Genomic DNA, 21,192 nt, shown 5'->3' with positions numbered 1-21,192 from the left:
GCAGGGACTTGATGTTCTTCATCACGAATATCATCGGCAGACCTGGCAGCGGCTTGATCTTCCTCATCGGCAAGATCAGCCGAAGGCCTGTCAAGGACAGGATCCTCTTCCTGGGCAAGATCGTCTGCAGGCTCTTCCGTACCTGCATCGTGGTTAACTGTTGTTTAGGCAATGCAATTAAACCTCGGTGCAAAAATAAATTGAAACCACTTATATGCGAAAAATAAAAACTTACAAGTGAACTCCCTTGAAAGTATCCGATTGATGTGAACAAATGGCAGTTGTTTCTTGGTTGGAGATTGTTGCGCCTTTGCTTGCTTTCTGGGAGCCGGCAGCACCACAAATTTGCGCACAGGAACAAACTTGCCAGAGCGGAGCTTCCTTGGTGAGGGCACGTGGGGTGTCTCAGGAGATGGCGATGCTACATGCATGGCTGGCTGAGGGGAGAGTGGTGATGGCACGTGCATGGCTCGTTTCCCTTGCGATCGGAGCTTCCTTGGCAATGGCACTTGGGGTGTTTCGGGGGATGGTGATGTTGCATGCATGGCTGGCTGAGGAGATGGTGATGCCACGTGCATGGCTTCTTGCCCTTGCGATCGGAGCTTCCTTGGCAAGGGGATTTGGGGTACGTCGGGAGATGGTGAGGCCACATGCATGGCTTGCTTGGGAGATAGTGATTGCTGCCCTTGCGATCGAAGCTTCCTTGGCGAGGGGACTTGGGGTACGTCGGGAGATGGTGAGGCCACATGCATGGCTTGCTTAGGAGATGGTGATTGCTGCCCTTGTGATTGGAGCTTCATTGGTGAGCGTGCTTGGGGTGTCTGGGGGGGTGCTGATGCCACGTGCATGGCTTGCTGCCCTTGTGATCTGGGTCTTTTGCCCGGCTTCATTCTATTGGAGCTAGCAAACACACGTTTAATTTGAAACATGCACTTGGACGAACTCCACAACACACCTCGACACAAAAGCCCTAAACTATGCTGTGCAGCTACGCTATCGACTACGGGCATGGATGACATACCCTGCAATTACTGCAATTAAGTGAAATTCTTTATTCTATGCCAGGTGCAACACAGATCGCAAAGCTGTAGAGGAACTCACCTGAGCAAATTCTCGTCTTGCAGGCCGTCGATACTGAGGGTCGACACTCCTTGCTCCAGAGTTTGCGCGCACCACCCTTCTGCTACTGCTCCATCGTCAATGTCCATGATATAGGAGAATTCGTACTTGCACCACCTCTAATCCCAGGACTAAAGCTTTTCCAGGCAGAGAGAGTTGACCCTTACAAGTACCATAGCCCCGTGAGCCTGTACATATCGGCCGAAAGAGTTCCAGACAGATAATTGTTTCTCAGGCCTTTGTACCACCAAGATAGAGATAAGATCATCGTCGTATTCTAAATGCCCAGTGATAAGATCACCGTCGTATTCTAAACGCCTGAGAAAGTAACTCACAGTATCTTTAGATTGGGAAGTTGCGATAAGGTCGAAGGGATAGGACCCGCGATCATGTTATTTTTCAAGACCCTGTTCAGAGAGAACAAGATAAACGTAAGAAAGAATGAGCCAATGAACACTGTAGTTGTGCAGATATAATCACGGGGCTCACAGATGCTCAAGCTGTTTCAGCTTGGAAATGGAGAAGGGTATCTCGCCAGAAAGAGAGTTGAAAGAGAGATCCCTGCAAGTAGATCACAACCATGAAAATCCAGAACCTGTAAGCGAAAGCCATGAGAATGGCTAGCTTTTTTGCCACATGCAAAGCTCGCGGCACCGAATGTGCCCAGGGCCAGGCACCCCAGGATCCGGGCACTTCCGAGACCGGGCACGCTCAGGGCCGGGCACCCCAGGATCCGGGCACTTTCGAGGCCGGGCACGCTCGGGGCCGGGCACATTTGGAGCCGGGCATATTTTGGGCCGGGCACTTCCAAAGCCGGGCACATTTGGAGCAGGGCACGCGCGGAGCCGGGCACTTGGGCGACAAGACGAATATCCGTTCGAATTTCACAGTCAACGTGATCGATGGCCCAGACGATCGGATGTGATGGGGGCAAAAAGGGGGCCGTCGATCACCACTCTCCCCTCCTTAAAGACCCCCCCTTACCATAGACACGAGGGATGGATGGGGCTAGTTTCTGGCTATCTGTGGATGCTGTACATGAGTTTACAGCAAAGAAAAATGATGCTGAATGAAGAAAAACGAGCTCTTATTTATAGGAGAGGGAAGAGCTAGTACAAAAGGGGAAAGTGGAGTAGCACAAGACAAGTGTCCAGCCACATGTCATGAGATGTGACAAGTGGTGGGACACTTGGAAACTTGTGTGACAAGTGTCTTGACACTTGTCTCTTCTCTATGGCCTTCCTTTTTGGGCTGAATACTGTCAAGAATAGAAACAACCAAATTTATTAAGCACAGTCAGAGTACAAAATTTACTATTTTTAGAATGATATCCCTATTTTTTAGGACTAGCATTTTTAGGCTAATTCGAGGCTCCTAAAATTTAGGGACCTCCTAAAATTTAGGGACCTCCCCAATATGGGTGTCATATGAAAGCTTTTTCCGTATACATCGCAAAAACGGTATCAGAATCTTCATGTGACTTTCCTATGCAAAGAAATGTGCATTTCAAGCTTTCAGCCCGCACATGCACATTGTACAAGCATTTCATGATCATGCCATCTTGTTGATTGTATCTGTCTGTTCTGGCGGATCTAGCCCACACTTCAAGGCATCAATTCTTTCTGTGTGCGAGTCTAACCCTGATATGTGAGTTCTGGTCACAGGCGCCAAATCGGGCTATATAGGTGGAAGTGTGAACTATCTTTTCTCTAACCCACCGCGTGGGTCCACCATAACCTGTGACCACTCATCAGTGGCCAGCTCCAATGCACTTTTCTTTATATCTAATTAGTGCAAAGGAAACAAATTTAATAAATCATTATATAGACAAATTAATGAAAAAGGATAGAAGGTTGTCACAACTCTATAGAAACAGAATTTGTACAAATTTTCATTAATTTCCCTCTGATCTCCCAACCATTTCATAGCCTTGCTATGAAGATCTCAGCATTTGGACCCTTGGAGGCTGAGAAATTTCAGATTTCTTTGTTGTAAACCCTAATATGTAGCAGAAATTAGGATTTAGCAGCAGCCTCGAGAATCGTGCCAGAAATTGAAAGCTCCAAGACTTGGATTGAACAGGGTTGAAGCTGTTTTTAGTCTATTCAAGTGGAGGGACTAGCAAATAATTGAATTTGGGGCATTTTCCATTTTCATCAAAGTAGGTGAAGTCCAATTGAGTGCTCGAATCAAGGGGCACAGTAGATTGAAGACTTGCTGGTCACTTTGGATAGTAAGGGGAGTTGAAATACCAAAAGGGATTGGGAGAATTCCATTATAAATCAACTTTTTCTTCAATAAAGCTAAAGAAATACCGAAAGGGGTGCCAATTTTGGGGCCAATCGAGTGTGCATTGTCCAAGATCAGTAGGTAAATTTGTATTTTCAGATTTGCATTTATTGTTTGCTGCTGTAATTAAGTTGTAATCAGGGATTTACCACCCTATCCGAGGAGGAAGGCTAGTTTCATGGTTCCGTTGCTGAGATACCACTCAATCCCTTGATTTGGTGGGCACAAGGCACCTGATTGCAAGCCAAAGCTTTGTGCTAGTGCTGTTTTGTACTCTTAGCTGAGAAATTACAGCAATATGTCTTCATATAGTGAGATGGACTCAAGCACTGATGATACCTCTCAATATGAACATTCATATGGGAATGAAGGAAATGCAATGCCTGACCTTGGACAAGGCTCAGACCATGGACAACAAGCTTGAAATGTTGCTGTTGGGCAAGGTGCACAATCTTCCGGGCATAAGGAGGCTGATGACAAGCAAAGTAAATTGGAATTTGATGACCAGTTCAAGAATCGGATGAGGACGGCAGCAAATCTCTTTACTGAATTGGCAAACGATCCTCAATTTACTCGACTTTTGAATGCTCCAAAGAAGGTCAACAAAGGCAAGGAGAAGAAGGCGTCTTCTATACCTTTGAGATAGCAAGATGCACCGAAGATAATGCCAAACCCTTTATTTGAAGCTCCCAAAGATGCTAATAAAATAAAACAGTTGGTACTTACGAGGTAAGGAATGTAAATGCAAGGCCATTGCGGAAGTGCCGATCCAATGGATTTTGGATAGCCAAGCGTGCATGCTATGATGGGGCAGCTAGGATATTTTGGTGGAAGCACAATTTTTCATGCTATGGTTGGACAAGGACCGCATATGGGAATGTATGGCACAAATCCCAATGGTATGCAACAATGAATGCATGGTGTGTAAGACCCAATGTATTTGCGTATTCAGCAAATGCACCCCTTTTGTAGCAGCTAGCGTATGACAACTTGACACCCAAAGGGGCAGCAAAAGACTATGATGAGGGTGGAAAAGGAGTGAAGTTTGAGTCCTTCAGTGGTGTACAAGATAGGCTGAAAGCTTTGACTTTCATTCAGCAGATTGATGCAGCCTATTCAGGGGGGAACTTCATGGAGTCCTCAAAGATTCAAAGGCAGCCACTTTCTTGAAAGGGAATGCATAACAGTGGCGGTCCACTCTTGTGATGCAAGGTAGAGCACCGTCAATTTGGGTACAATTCAAGCAAATTTTTGCATCGAATTGGTTGACAAGTACCTTTGAGGTGGACATCATGACAGCTTGGAATAAGTTGGATGCTAAGAGATGTAAGAATTTGGAGCAATATAATAAGAAGTTTTGGGATGCATTGCTGCCTATTACTTCTTATCGCCCTGTATCCCTTCATGAGCAAGTGGAAAAATATGTAAGTGGGCTGCCCAACGGAATCAAGGATTTTTGCATTAAATCCACCGTGTCTAGCATGTCTCGGCTTATAGAGATTGCTGCTACAGCTGATGCTTTACTGCGTGGGAAGGATTCGGGCTTTCTAGAGTGGGGAGAAGTCGAATAAAAAGTAGTTTAAGACTGAGAAAAAAGGCATATTTGAAAATCAGCTTGAAAAGAGGCCAAAACAACAAAGAAAAGGCTCAAAAACATTGGCACAACGTAGAGAATTGATGGCTGCAAATATATGTTTTATTTGTGAAGAGGATGGTCACATTGCAAGGGACTGTCCCAATCGGCAGTAAGCTGGAAAATCAGAAAATCAAGGAGATTCTAAAGGAAAGAAGCCCAAAACATCAGTGGATTGGTGCCCAATGTTAGTGATCAGGCCAATTGAGATGCTTCTAAGTTGTGCAGAGCATGGGGCAAAATTAGGAATCAACATGCATTGATTTTCTTTGATAATGGTACATGAGTCAACTTCATCTCTGTTGACATGGCCGCCTGTCTAGGCATCAGAGAGGATGAGATGGGACCCATGGGGGAAGTTGGAATGATATGTAAAGGCCATACTGAGCCTGCCACACCGCTCATTGGAAAGCTTCGGTTGCACATACAAGGATATGTGGACAGTGAAGAGTTCCTCATTGCTCCACTTGAGGGTTGTGATGTATTGCTTGGTATGCCATGGTGTCACCGTATGCATGCAATGATTGATTCTCGTGCAAAAAAGGTCACTATTCAGTATAAGGGAAAGGTACTCACACTTGATGTAAAGTTGAAAGGTGAATCTGTCCATGTTGTATCTGCAGCTGCCATTTCTAAAGCAATGAAAAATCATCTTTCAGCGTACTTGGTTTTTACTAAGGATAAAGATAATAGTGAGAATGTTGGGAACACGTCTAAGTTAGAGAAGATCGCATATCATTTTTCAAAATGCATGTTGATTGCTTCTCTCAGTCACTTCTAGGGCAGCTACCGTCTGAAAGGCCAGAAGATCATGGCATAGATCTTATCCTTGTAAGTAGCCCACCTAATAAGCCACCCTACAGAGTCAGTGCAGCCCAATAGGAGGAGATTATGAGTCAGGTAAATGAGCTTTTAGAAAAAGGGTTGATTCAGCCCAGCTCATCTCCTTTTTGTTCTCCAGTGCTTTTGGTGCAGAAAAAGGATGGTTCATGGTGTATGTGCATTGATTATTGTGCTCTGAACAAGATCACAATAAAGAATCGCTTTTCGATTACTCGGATCAATGATGTTATGGATAGATTGCAAGGGGCAACCATATTTAGCCATATAGATTTGAAAAGTGGATTTCATCAGATATGCATTAGTCCAGAAGATGTGCCTAAGACAGCTTTTAGGACATCTTTTGGATTGTATGAGTTTCTTATTATGCCTTTTGGACTTACGAATGCTTCTGCCACTTTTAATCGGATGATGGATCGTATCTTCAGGCCACATAGAGGACTTGTGGGTACTTTCTTTAATGACATGATTGTCTATTCAAAGAATGAGGCCGAGCATAGAAAACACTTGGATATTGTGTTCAATGAGCTGCGTGACCATAGGTTGGTTATCAATGTTAAGAAAAGTGAAGTTTTTTTGCATGAAATCCACTTTTTGAAGCATATTGTATCGGCTGATGGTATTAGGATGGAACTTGCAAAGGTTGAAGCAATACGATCATGGCCACCTTTGAGGAATGTGCATGAGATCCGCAGCTTCTTGGGTTTATGTTCTTACTACATGAAGTATGTATGCGGGTTTGCTGAAATTGCATCTTCATTGCATGCCTTGCAGAAGAAGGATGTGCCATTTAGATGGACAGCAGTGGAAATTTCAGCATTTGAAAAGTTAAAAGGAAAAGACGACTTCAGATCCTATGCTTGTGTTGCCCGATTTAAGGAAGTCATTCATAGTTCAATGTGATGCATGTGGTAACAACATTGGGGATGTTCTTATGCAGGATGGCCAAGTTGTGGCTTATGAGAGCCGAATTCTCCCCTGTGTAGAAAAGAATTTGCCGGTCTATGAGAAAGAGCTCTTGGTTGTAATTCATGCACTGTCTACATGGAAACATTATTTGTTGGAGGCTGATTTTACAGTGCAGACAGACCATCAAACTTTGAGATACTTTTTCACACAGACAAAGTTGTCAGAGAAGCATATGAGATGGGTAAATTTTCTCTCTATGTTTCATTTTCAGATTGTACATATTGATGGTAAAAAGAATGTTGTGGCTGATGCATTGTTACGTAAGCCTCAAATTTCAGTTGTCAGTATGGTTTATCACACTGAGTTGGATGCCATGAAAGAGCAATATGTTGCTGATTGGGACTTTGTTAATGTTTATGATCAGCTTTGCAATGGCCAAAGACGTGAACACTTTGTGTTGATGAATTTTTGATGATGCATGGACAACTATGTGTCACAAAGCAGTTAAGGCCTAGAGTTATCACTGAAAGTCATGTTCCTTCGTATGTAGGACACAGAGGTATTGATGTCACAGTCAAGGCAGTGGAGCATTTTTTTATTGGCCAGCTTTAAGGCATGATGTAGAACAATTTCTTAAGACATGCATCGTATGCCAGAAGGTAAAGCACGATAGGCAAAAGATGTCGGGTTTATTGCAGCCCTTGCCTATTCCAGATCGGCCTTGATAGAGCATTGCAATGGACTTTACTTTGAGCTTCCTAAGACATCTACATCGAATGATGGGATATGAACTATCATTTGCAGGTTTAGCAAACAAGTCCATTTCATTCCGTTGAGGAAGAAAATAAAGGCTGATCATATGGCACGATTATTTTTGCAGCAGATCTTTAAATATCATGGTATGCTAGAGTCGATCATTAGTGATCGAGACCCCCCGGATGACCAGTTTATTTTGGAAGGGCTTGTTTGAGAATATGGATACCATGTTGAAATTCTCATCATTCTTCCATCCGCAGACAGATGGTCAGTCTGAGGAAGCAAATTCCATAGTGCTAGATCTTTTAAGGTCATATGTTTTAGACCACAAGACGCAGTGGGAGCAGTATTTGCCCTTGGTTGAGTTTGCTTACAACAACACAGTGCATAGTTCTACGGGCAAAGCTCCATTTGAGGTGGTTGAGGGTGGTAAGAAGGTACCACCTATTCTACAAGCTAAGGATAAGATCTTTGAGGTTGATTGTTATGTGGAAAACTTGGATGTAGCCTATGCAAAGATAAAATATGCACTTCAGAGATCGCAAGAAAAGCAAAAGAGGGCAGCTGATCGACATAGACGTGCTTTGCAGTTTGCAGAGGGTGATTGTGTATTGCTGCGTTTTGAAAAGGCAAGGCTGAAAAAGATGAAAGGAAGAGAAAGATTGTATCCAAAGTTGAGTATGAGATACTATGGGCCCTTCCAAGTGTTGGAGAAGATTAACGATGTGGCATATCGGTTGAAATTACCTCCACATTGGTGGATACATAATGCCTTTTATGTCAGTTTGTTGAGGCTTTTTCATGGTGATGTGCTAGAGGATATGTTTGCTGAAATTCAGCATGAGGTTGAGAAGCTAGATGAGATTTTGGTACGTAAGCAGATTTTGGCTCATAAGAAAAGAAAGATCAAAGGTAAAGTTTCCAGGAGATACTTGGTGAAATTTCAAAATTATTCACCAATGGATGTCAAATGGATGGAAGAAGATGACTTGGCAGACCATTCTCAGCTATTGCAGCTTTATCTAGATACCTTTCAGTTAGAGCTCACTTTAGTTCGGGCTTTGTCAGGTTCAACAGAGCAAGGGTCCAGAGTATTGCGTGATGCTCAAGGGGGAGGTAGCACTTCCCCTCTCCCAGTTATGGATAGCTCTCGTATGTAGTGGATCTTGAATGTATTCAGCATGCATCCAAGGTACGCCCAGGTATTGGAACTATACTTTTTCATTAGCTTATGATAAATTTAGCATAAATTTTGCCTCAATTTTGAGACAAAAATTCTGATTAGTTTCAGCTCAGTTTTTGATAAGCTTGAGAACCATTTATGGTCACTTTTTGGATCGGTTGTTAATCAGTTTTTGCATTGATTGCTAGTCAATTTTTGCAATGAGTTTGTGATCGATTTGGGGTCACATTTGCAGCAGTTTGTGATTAGTTCTTAGATCAACAAGTGATCAGTTTATGATCAGATTATGCTCAGTTTTCAGTGGTTTACATCTAGTTCCATGGACAACAGCATATGTTATGATGCCATTGATGTTTTAGCCATGATTTATGCTTGGTTTTTGCTATACTATGGTTTGGTTTTGCCATATGAGTTGAGCTCATGAGAAATAGACATGTCACATGATAATTTGGCAATGTTTTTGAGATTCTTTGTGAGTCTTATGTTATATTATGTTGGCTGGTAATTTTTAGCATATGTTGGGTATACGGAATGGTTGAATAACAGTAGGCAATGTTGTGTTGACTATGATGCCCTATGGAAATTCCAATGTAGTACTTTGCTTTTGATGCATTTGGTAGTGCAATTGAGAACGATTACAAGGATTTCAAGGAAGAGGGCTGTCATGAGGATATGTATTTTTGAAACCTCACTTAACATGTGGATTAATTTTAATCACATGATTAAGTAAATGTTGCACATGTGAGGTGCAACTAGGGTTAAAGTAAATTTATGAGCCTAGGATCCGAAGAAATCACGGGATGTCAAAGGCAAAAGTTGCTATAAAGGTACTTGGTGGTATCTGGTGCCAGTTGTTGGCCTAGGTCATCCATTTGGCCATAAGTGTCAGTTAGTGATAGTAGAGAAGTGCCAATCTGATGGTCAAAGATGGTGCAGAGACACTCGGGAATGGAAGTTACCCAGCCAATTTAATTATTGGCTAGTCAGATTGTTTTTCAAGGCACCGACATAATTATTAGATTAATTTTTAGTATTTAAAGACTGAAAATTAATATTTACTTATAAAAAATGTTGAAAAAACCATTTGGGAAGGTTGTCACTTGTCAAAAATACCCATGCAAGATTGAAAAACGTCTTTAGAGGTTGGAGAGAAGCATTTCTATAAATTCAGCCTGCAAGGGAGAGGGAGGGGAGGTTGCTGGTTTGATTTGCAGCCATTGGAGGACCTTCTCAGGCAGCCAGGGGAAAAAGAAGATCAATCAAGTGTAAGAGACAGAACCTACAGGTTGTTGAGGTAGGGCAGCAACTATAAATGACTGATTTTCTTCAGTTCTTTGCATCTATAAGTTGTTGTGGTAGGGCAACAGCTGCATTTGACTGATTTTCAGTCATTCTTCGCGACAAAACTCTGAATTTTCTCTCTCTATTGCTTTCCCTCTCATCTCCCAACCATTTCACAGCCTTGCTCCGAAGATCTCAGCATTTGGACCCTTGGAGGCTGAGAAATTTCAGATTTCTTTGCTGTAAATCCTAATATATAGCAGAAATTAGGGTTTAGCAACAGCCTCCAGAATTGTCCCAGAAATTGGAAGCTCCAAGACTTGGATTGAACAGGGTTGAAGCTGTTTTTAGCCTATTCAAGTGGAGGCACTAGCAAATAATTGAATTTGGGGCATTTCCCATTTCCATCAAAGCGGGTGAAGGCCAATTGAGTGCCCGAATCAAGGGGCAAAATAGATTGAAGACTTGTTGGTCACTTTGGATAGCAAGGGCAGTTGAAATACCGAAAGGGATTAGGAGAATCCCATTGTAAATCAACTTTTTCTTCCATAAAGCTTAAGTAATACCGAAAGGGGTGCCAATTTTGGGGCCAATCGAGTGTGCATTATCCAAGATTAGTAGGTAAATTTGTATTTTCAGATTTGCATTTATTGTTTGTTGGTGTAATTAAGTTGTAATCAGGGATTTACTACCCTATCTGAGGAGGAAGGTTGGTTTCACCATGAAATATAAATATCGTCTTGAAAGACACCATTTAAGAAGACAGAATGCAAAAGTCTCAAAATAGTCCGAATTTGCCCTTTGAGCAAAACCCTTGGCTAGAAGTCTAGCATTGTGCTTGTCCAAGGAACCATTTACAAGGTACTTAGTCTTATAGATCCACTTCACATCTATTACCTTTCACTCCAGGGGATGTGGAACTAACTCTCAAGTCTAATTACACTTGATAGAATTGAGCTTCAAGGTGTTGGAAAAGATTAGTGATGTGGCATATTTGTTGAAATTACCTTCACATTGACAGATACACAATGCCTTTCATGTTAGTTTATTGAGGCCTTTTTGTGGTGATGTGATAGAGGATATGTCTGTTGAAATTCAGCTTGAAGTTGAGCAGTTGAATGAGATCTTGTTACCCAAGTAGATATTGGCACATAAGGAAAGAAAGGTCAAAGGTAAAGCTTCTAGGAGATATCCAGTGAAGTTTCAGAATTATTCACCAATGGATGCAAAATGGATGGAAGTGATGACTTGGTAAACTATCCTTAGCTATTGCAACTTTACCTAGATGCCTTTTAGTTAGAGACGACTTTAGTTTGGGCTCAGTCAAGTTCATCAGAGTAGGGGTCTGAAGCATTGCTTGATGCTCAAGGGTAAGGTAGCAGTTCCACTCCTCTAGTTGTGGACAACTCTCGTATGTAGTGGAGTATGGTTGTTACTGTGGCTCTGAGACTATACTTTTGCATCAGTTTGGGATCAGTTTATGATCAATTTGGCATGAGTTCTTACCTCAGTCATGACATAAAATTCTGATAAGTTTCAGCACAGTTTTTGATCCGTTTGAGAACCGTTTATTCTCACTTTTGAGATCAGTTTTGCATTGGTCACTGCACATTATTTGCAATCAGTTTGGTATCACATTTGCAGCAGTTTGTGATCAGTTCTCAGATCAGCAAGTGATCAGTTTATGATCAGATAATGCTTAGTTGTCAATGGTTTATAGTTGGTTCCATGGACAGCTGCATGTTAGTAAATGCCATTGATAGTTTCAGCCATGGTTTATGTTGAGAATATGCTTGACTATGGTTGTGGGGTTAGGACAATTGAGAAACATGAGTTATGGATGCATCCAATGGGTTTCTAGCAACTATTCTTGACTATTTTTCAGATTCATGTCATCTTAATGTTGCCCAGAAATTTTCAGCAAGGTTTGGGGCATGCGGCACAGTTGGACAACAGTGACAATGTTGTGATTATGATGCCTTATGGAAATCCTGGTGCAATATGTTTTTCCTTTGACACAATGCAGTGTAATCGAGGATGATTGCAAGGACTACAATTTGTGTTATTGTCAGGAATCTTAGATGCCCAACCATCCATTGTAAATTTGGGGCAGCATTTGGCCAGTTGGGGTCCAATTAGAGCAAGTCTTGGGTGAAAATCAAGGGGCAAATTGTTGATTGGTGGAACATCAAAGGCCTTTTGGATTAGCCAAGGAGATCATAGTTACTACTATTTCTTAGGAGAAAAAGCAGTTGGAGAAGGTTTAGGCACATTGGGCTTGTTTCTAATTCTCTTATACACACCGGCTGCGATTGCTCACATTAAGTATTTGATAAATGCTTGTGAGATATGGCTAGAGTTGGACTGGCTTTACTATTGGATGATTGTTATGAAGTGGGTGTCTTTTGAGTTTTAGATGTGGACTTTGAATCCGAACAAGTCGATCTTCATGCAAGAGTAAGTTAACAACCTTCAACAATTGCAGATGCAAGTTTAAAATGCTAGTAAGGTTATCACAACCGAAAACATGGTGATGACTTTGTTGTCACAATTGCCTCTATGGTTTAGCGTCTTTTACTTTGCTTTGGTTGCATTAGGGCGTATTGAGACACTTAAATGTGGGAAGAGTTGGTTCCTATGGTATTGGATTAAGAAGAGCAACTTAAAAACCTTAATCCTTTGAAATCAGAGGCTCTCATAAGACCACCTTTTCTAGTAAGCAAAATGTGTGGGTTTGGTGTCCAATAATGGAGTTTGATGTAGATTCTTTTAGGGTTCTTTATGGCAAGTCTAGATGGGTGCCATGCCAAGGGCATGAGGAGAATGATGTCTACAAGGTGTGGAGTTCCATAGCCCTTACACCCTTTCTTCTTTTTTCATAGACACATGCTCGATTTGGTCACTGCAACTACGAGGATCTTTGGAAGGCAGCTTGTGCCTATGAAGAAATACCCTAACGCAGAAACATAGTGAAAGTCTACGACAAAGCATAAACCCAATAGAACACAGTTAGGGTTAGGGTAACTCAAAGACAATGAATACAATGGAAATTTGAATGAATAATTGAATACTAAATATATAATGCTCATGTAGCAAACAAACCGTGCAAAATGAAAACTATACCCTAAACTCTCGTGTCTCAAGGACCAAGGAAGAGATAATGAGTAGAAGAGTGTGTCATACTCTTGATGGATCCCGAAACACAGCAAGGCAGGATTCAAAAAGTCGAACAACATCAAACATAGTAGATGATGTGCTGGATTAGTGTCAGATGTGCTGAGGAGAGAGAAAAACAGCAAACACAGATTCAACTATTGATGTGGCAGCTTGTACAGTAGCTTGCACAATAAACGCAGATTTGGATGTAGATGTGGCAGCCTGTTGCAGCAAATGCAGGGTTTCAATAGTTGTTTGGTGCTAGGTGGTAGCCAGCAAGTACCAACACAGCAGTAGAGTGCCACATGGCAGCTAGCGACAACAAATGAATGGGCAGAAGCAGCTATTGGGGCCAGATAGCAACTATCAATGGTTGGAAAGGCCTCGGATGGATGTAGACAAGGTCGGGCAGCCTTGGCTTAGATGTCCTGTGTGAATGGGGTGTGGGTATGCCAATAAACTGAAGGAGGTATTTCGAAAATTGCAAACCTATATTCCTATTCCAGCTGCTGTTCGATTGCAATATTTTTTGAATGGGCTAGACTTTAACATTCAAGTGCAATTGAGTAGTGTTGCTCTTACCGACATTGATACGACTATTACACAAGTAGAAGAGGTAGAATCGCGATTACGAGCGGCTTACATCTCTAGGTCAAATTGGAATCCGAGCTTAGGGCTTGGAAATACTTTAGCGTTGACGAATGGAGGTCAAGGGATGCCCATGAGTCCTCCTAATGGGAGAGGAAGCATAATTTCAAATGTGTCCATGTTGCCAACTTCTCTTAGTGTGACCATGCCTATGGCTAGTCAAACGGCTCCACCGACTGTTGGAAGCCTAACGATAAATCCTACCGTTGTTTCAGGGAATTAGCAACTAATTCCTAATCAAGTGGTTAGGCCAATGAAACGACAAGTAGTAGATTGCGGCTATGAGTCAAGTGCCTCGAATGTCCTTGGCGAAGTTAAGGATATGATAAAGCACTATATAGATATGATTAGCAAACAATATAGACAAATAGCTGTTGACGTTAATTTCCTTAAAGAAGCAGTAGAATTTGATAGGGAGTCGATGCCCTGAAGAGGGTGGCTTCTCAAGATTCAGCTGTAAGTGGTGTGGTGGCCAACATTTTTCTAGGAATTGTCCAAATGTTAAATGTAACATATGTGGGAAGTCTGGCCATTTAGCTAGTACTTGTTGAGTAAGATTAGCTCTCTCCAGCAAGGAAGTAAACAACCAGGTCCAGTTAATCATCGAGTGTAAGGGAATAATCTCCAGCAACATGAAGGACCGAAACAAATATTACAAAGAGGGAAAGCTATGATAGAGGTGGCAGTAGAGTTAGCTTTATAGAAGCTGTTTGCGTCAATGGCATTGAAGCTTCTAATTTACGGATTATTACGAGAGGTCAAAAGGGTAAAGAAGTTGATAAAGCCAAGGCAAAACTTGTTGAGAGAAATCCCAAGCAAGATGATAAGGGGACGTAAGTCCTTAATCCCAATATGGAAGGTGGACCTCTCAAGGCTGTAGATGGTAAAACCAACACCAAGAAGAATAGGGAGTTGTAAAGAAGAAGGTAAAAGCCAAGAAAGAAGCACCAAAGCCGGTTCAAAGACCAAAGGAGAGAATGGTCTGGTGAGAAAAGTGAGCTCTTGCTAGCTATCATGAATTTGTTTTAGTGAGTTCTCTTTGTGAAGTTAAGCCGGATGTAAATCTTCTACAGTTGACTAAGTTGTCTCCAAGAGTGTGCAAGGAATTTAAGAAGATTCTATGCACTGGATATATCGTTGAGTCCTTGGGAAAAGCATGAGTAGGAGATAATTGGTTTGAGCATGCTGAAAAGCATTGTCCTAGGGTAGCCGCATATGTTGATGGAATATTAGTGGACCATGCCATTGTGGACACAGGATTCTCTGTTAACCTAATGAGTTTGGAATTGATGGAGAGACTTGGATTAGAAATAAAAAAAGATGTCTCCACGATCCTCCGAATGATTGATGACAGTTTAAGACAACTCAAGAGTTGTATTACTAAAGTCCATGTGACCGTTGCGAACGTAAAATGCAGCCTAGCAGTGGAAACCATGAAACCAGCCTTTCTTTTAGAGTCGATCATTAGTGATGGAGACTCTCGGATGACCAGTTTATCTTGGAAGGACTTGTTTGAGAATATGGGTACCATACTGAAATTCTCATCATCCTTCCATTCGTAGACAGATGGTTAGTCTGAGAAAGTAAATTCCATAGTGTTAGATCATTTGAGGTGCTATGTTTCAGACCACAAGACAAAGTGGGAGCAGTATTTGCCCTTGGTTGAGTTTGCTTACAACAACACAGTGCATAGTTCTACGGGCAAAGCTCCATTTGATATGGTTGAGGGTGGCAAGAAGGTTTCACCTATTCTACAAGCTAAGGATAAGATCTTTGAGGTTGATCGTTATGTGGAAAACTTGGATGTAGCTTATGCAAAGATAAAATATGTATTTCAAAGATTGCAAGAAATGCAAAAGAGGGCAGTTGATCGATATAGACGTGCTTTGTAGTTTACAAAGGGTGATTATGTATTGCTGCGTTTTGAAAAGGCAAGGCTGAAAAAGATGAAAGGAAGAGAAAGATTGTGTTCGATGTTGAGTATGAGATACTATGGATCCTTGTAGGTATTGGAGAAGATCAACGATGTGGCATATCGGATGAAATTACCTTCACATTGGCAGATACACAATGCCTTTCACGTCAGCTTATTGAGGCCTTTTCATTGTGATGTGCTCTATACGTGTGCTGAAATTCAACTTGAGGTTGAGGAGTTGGATGAGATTTTGATATCCGAGCAGGTTTTGATACATAAGGAAAGAAAAGTCAAAGGTAAAGTTTCCAGGAGATACATGGTGAAATTTCATAATTATTCACCAATGAATGGCGACAAATGGATGGAAGAGGATGACTTGGCAGACCATCCTCTGTTGTTGCAGCTTTACCTAGATTTCTTTCAGTTAGACTCGACTTTAGTTCGGGCTCCGTTAGGTTCAACAGAGCAAGGGTTCGGAGTATTGCCTGATGCTCAAGGGGGAGGTAGCATTTCCACTCGTCCAATTATGGATAGCTCTCGTATGTAGTGGATCTTGGATGCATTCAGCATGCATCCAAGGTACTACGTTGATAGTATGTTTGGTTTGCCATGAGGTTACTACTTAGTGTACTAGTTACTATGAGATGTACCAGATGAGTATGAGTTTCACCCGAACACTGGAACTATACTTTTGCATCAGCTTATGATCAAATTGACATGAATTTTGCCTCAATTTTGAGACAAAATTTTCGATCAGTTTCAGATCAATTTTTGATATGATTGAGAACCGTTTATGGTTACTTTTGGGATTAGTTTTGTATTGCTTGCTGGTCAGTTTTTACAATGAGTTTGTGATTAGTTTGGGGTTACATTTGCAGCAGCTTGTGATCAGTTCTCAAATCAGCAAGTGATCATTTTATGATCAGATTATGCTTAGTTTTCAATGGTTTACATGTGGTTTCATGGACAACAACATATGTTTGGATGCCATTGCTGTTTTAGACATGGTTTATGCTTGGTTATGCTATGCTATGGATGGTTTTGCTAGATGAGTTGAGCTCATGAGAAATAGACACGTCATATAATAATTTGGCAATGTTTTTAAGATTCTTTGTGAGTCTTATGTTATGTTATGATTGATTGGTAATTTTCAGCATGTGTTGGGCATATGGAATGGTTGAGCAACAGTGCGCAATGTTGTGTTAACTATGATACCTTGTGGAAATTCCAATTCACTATTTTTCTTTTGATGCATTTGGGAGCGCAATCGAGGAGGACTGCAAGGATTTTAAGTGGGAGGGCTGTTATGAGGACATGTATTTTTAAAACCTTACTTAACATGTGGATTAATTTTTGACCACATGGTTAAGTAAATGTTGCACATGTGAGGGGTAATTGGGATTAAAGTAAATTTACTAGCATGGGACTTGAGGAAATCACGGGATGCCAAAGGCAAAAGCTGCTATAAGTTATGTCGCACACGTACTTGGTGGTATCTGGCGCTAGTTGTTGGTCTAGGTCATTCATTTGGCCATAAGTGTCAGTTGGAGACACTAGAGAAGTGGCATTTAATGGTACCTAACACCAATCTGATGGTCAAAGATGGCGTAGAGACACTCGAGAATGGAAGTTGCCTAGTCAATTTAATTTTTGGCCAGTTAGATTATTTTTCAAGGCACCAAAATTAATTTTTAGTATTAACAATTAATATTTAATTATGGATAATGTTGAAAAAACCATTTATGAAGGTTGCTACTTGTCAAAAATGGCCATGCAAGACTGAAAAACGTCTTTAAAGGTTGGAGAGATGCATTTTAGTGTATTCAGCTTGCAAGAGAGGGAGAGGGGATGCTGCTGGTCTGATTTGCAGCCATTGGAAGACCTTCAGAGACAGCCAGGGGAAAGAGAAGACGAATCAACATAAATTGAAAGCTCCAAGACTTGGATTCAACAGGGCTGAAGCTGTTTTTAGTCAAATTCAAGTGGAGGGAGTAGCAAATCAATGAATTTGGGGCATTTTCCATCTCCATCAAAGTGGGTAAAGGCCAATTGACTGCTCGAATCAAGAGGCAAATCAAATTGAAGACTTGCTAGTCATTTTGGATAGCAAGGAAGTTGGAATACGGAAAGAGATTGGGAGAATCCCATTGTATATCAACTTCTTCAATTAAGTTAAATAAATACTGAAAGGAGTGCCAGTTTTGGGGCCAACAGGGTGTCCAGTGTCCAAGATACCGAGGAGGAAGGTTGGTTTTAGAAAACCACTTTGATGCACAGTTCCCGTCACATATTACTAGGGTTTCTAGGGGATCCGTTAGTGAAAATTGATGTGTACATTGAAGGTATCTTAGTCTCTTGTTCGGCACAGGGATGTTTTGTCAATGGTCTTTTGTGTTTGGGAGTAGGCTAGTGTCCTAGCAATTGAAGGATTTGCTTCATGCTTGGATACTGTTGCCCATAAAGAGAGATCTTCTTTACACTCTTGTAACTAGAGTTAGTGGTTCATTGCTCATTTACTCTCTTGTGAGAGTGCCTCTCATATTTTCTCATTTGCTCATGCTTATTGCTTTGCAGAGGTTTTAAATATATAATCTTTTTGGAGGGAACTTGGGGTTGTCCACTACGTGGGTAGCCCTCTCGCAAGGACGATGTTGAAAATGTCAAAAGTGGGTGTAGTGATGGAAGTGTGTGAAACTGCTGTAATAGACTGCACAACACAAAGAGGAGAGAGATTGCAAACAAGAATGAAGAGCACTGCAAAGACACCTCAAAAGAATGCTCGGGAAATGGAATCCATATACCAAGACAAGAGACAATACAACAACGAGTAACCGGCTGAGTAAGCATTGGCATTGGCTTCCTCCCTGCAACAGGACCTGCTGTAGGTGTGTGCACTAAGACAACTGAGGAGGAAACCCCAGCCTAAAAATAGGCTATAACCATGAAAAAGTCGGCCAGCCTAGAAAATTATAAAATGATCAGGCTGGTTGGCTAGAAATAAATGGCAATAAATCTGGCACCTAAAACGCCAAATAACGGCTAGAAAATACTCTGCCCAGCCCCCTAATACACACATAGACTCACACATGAACTGCTAAAAGAAAAGGGTGGACCATGCCACCACCACCCAGCAATTTGAATTTGCAAGTCCCGAATCAGTTGTGGTGGTGGCAGCCGCTACCATTATGTCTGTCTCGTCTTCACTGTTTTCTTGCTGGCTGCAAGGGAAGAAACTTTAAAAAGTATATCATCACATGTACCATGGTGCCTGTCTCCTGCTATAGGATGACCTGCTGTGCAGCCTGCATTGGGCTGGTGTTGTCTGGGTAATGCTGGTCACGAAAAGGAATGAATCAGCCAAATTTGTCCTTCTAAATCAAAGGATGACTCCCTGCAGTGATCTTAAAGTAAATCCTTACCAGTTGCGTTTGTGGTACTTTTAGGCCCTTTGATTGAATCATGATTTTGAAGTTCTGTTGATAATTGTGTAGCATATGTGAGATCTCTCAGAAGGAAGGGATTATTTAGGTTTGAACTTACTGTGCAAGCATACCAGAGCTTCAGTTGCAGTTACAATATGGCAGAAAATGAACTTTTCTGTAATCCATTTATGTAGGCACTTTGTCCCGAATCTGACAATTGGAGCCCCTGTCATACAAAGTTTGCGGAAGCATACAGAGTATGTACCTTATTGGAACAAAGTTTAAGAAGCATAGAGAGTATCTTCCTTATGTAAATTATCAGCCTGCTTGCAGTTGTGGATTCTGTAACTAGTTGACTCTTTGGAACACAGTGCTTTTCTGGACTGCCATCTCATGGTCACCAACCCGTTTGATTATGTGGCGCCATTCGCCAAAGCTGGAGCTTCAGGGTTTACTTTTCACGTTGAAGTAACCAAAGGTTTGAGTTGTCTTTGAATTGAAGCGAAGGCTCGTTCATTATGATTACTTTCATGATCGTTTACTGAATTATTTAGGCAAAACATCTTGTGAGAAAAACTAGGGCTCTTTGTGATTCCTCCCCCTTTTTCTTGGGGGGGTGGGTTGGTTTTAATCTGTGCGAAGCTCGCAGATACATGGCAAGATCTCGTGAAAAGCATCAAAGATGCTGGAATGCGAGTAGGAGTTGCATTGAGACCTTCAACTCCTGTGGAGGATGTGTTTCCCTTGGTGAGACATCTGTCGGCCATCCACTCTTTTTGGTCAGCTAATGTTGTTAAGGACCTCCCGTTTTGAAAGGCAAGCGGTAACTTTGTGTACGTAAAGTGCAGGTTGACAGTGGACAAGTGGGCATGGTGCTTGTGATGACAGTTGAACCAGGCTTTGGTGGGCAAAAGTTTATGCCGGAGATGATGACAAAAGTATGTTCCAATACTGGCTTATGGTGATAATATATATACATATATATATGTATATATATATAGATGTACAGAGTAGTGTTTTCATGTCATATCGTTTTTAAGTTGAGCAAAGTCGTCGTCGTTTTTCAGGTGAGATCTCTGCGAGAGAAATACCCAGAACTGGATATCGAGGCAAGTGGTTCTCCCCCCCCCCCCGCCCAGCGCGCCCCGATGGCGTATGGTTATTAAACATGATGAGGAGCCTCGCCCATTTCCCTTTGCTTATGAAGTATGCGCTTATTATTTTATGCAGGTCGATGGGGGATTGGGTCCCTCGACAATCGAAGAGGCTGCTGCGGCAGGTGCCAATTGCATAGTCGCTGGGAGCTCCATTTTTGGGGCCCCGGACCCAGCACACGTGATTGGGGTTCTGCGGCAGAGCGTAGAAAGGGCTCGAAGAATGCCTTAGAGAAAGAGAAAGAGAAAGACATGGCGATGTAAGTCCGACGTGCCGACAGTTTTTCTTTTCTTCAATAAAACACAAATCACAGTCCTCACACCCGACGACAAGCCAGCCCACCTTGTTGTGAGAATTCTTCAATCAAAGTTATGACACGTTTTTCAGTAGCCTATATATATATATGTATAGTGAAGAGCATATGCGTTTGTTCTCTAAGTTTAGGTTAAGATCACAAATCACCAATGTAGTGCTCGTGCACATTACGTGTGTGTATGCATTTACTATAGCATGTTGTGTATGCTACACGGATTTCTCTTACTGAGGTGTATTTGTAGCATGTGGTAGACACCACCATTAAAATCTCCCACTTTCTGCATACAATATTCAATAAAAATCCCAGGATAGCAAATCTATGATATAAGTTCAAAGAATTCATGAATGTAAGATTGGGATCAACATCACCTAACCAAAGGAAGTGTAGACTTATTTTGGCGTTTTCAGTACATTAGGGGGAGTCTCAACATAGTTTTGGTTGAAATTGAGGGGCAGCTATAGTCTTGAATAGAATCATGACAATGTTAAAGTGACATTATTTAGTTGGGAAGAGAGAACCAATGTTCCTTAGTTTGTGTGCTGGTCATTGGTTATCTAAAGACAAAAACAA

The 21,192-nt window shown here is 41.7% G+C and overlaps 1 protein-coding gene across 2 annotated transcripts in view; it reads left to right on the top strand.

Moving 5' to 3' along the window:
* Positions 1–20,726, top strand: part of LOC148015652 (ribulose-phosphate 3-epimerase, cytoplasmic isoform-like) — a 46,258-nt gene extending 25,532 nt beyond the window's left edge. For both annotated transcript variants that reach the window (XM_087666110.1, XM_087666109.1), the window contains 6 exons: positions 19,346–19,408; positions 19,523–19,629; positions 19,801–19,898; positions 20,000–20,089; positions 20,219–20,260; positions 20,382–20,726. In XM_087666110.1, coding sequence (XP_087522236.1) covers positions 19,545–19,629; positions 19,801–19,898; positions 20,000–20,089; positions 20,219–20,260; positions 20,382–20,537 — 471 coding nt within the window. In that variant the 5' untranslated portion in view covers positions 19,346–19,408; positions 19,523–19,544 and the 3' untranslated portion in view covers positions 20,538–20,726. The remainder of the gene's footprint in view (positions 1–19,345; positions 19,409–19,522; positions 19,630–19,800; positions 19,899–19,999; positions 20,090–20,218; positions 20,261–20,381) is intronic.
* Positions 20,727–21,192: the final 466 nt, after the last annotated feature.

Source organism: Lygodium microphyllum, chromosome 24, assembly GCF_053477565.2.
Source record: "Lygodium microphyllum isolate KBCC chromosome 24, Lygodium_microphyllum_v1.1.10, whole genome shotgun sequence".
Classification (NCBI taxonomy): Eukaryota; Viridiplantae; Streptophyta; class Polypodiopsida; order Schizaeales; family Lygodiaceae; genus Lygodium; species Lygodium microphyllum.
This window is presented reverse-complemented; position numbering and strand designations above follow the sequence as displayed.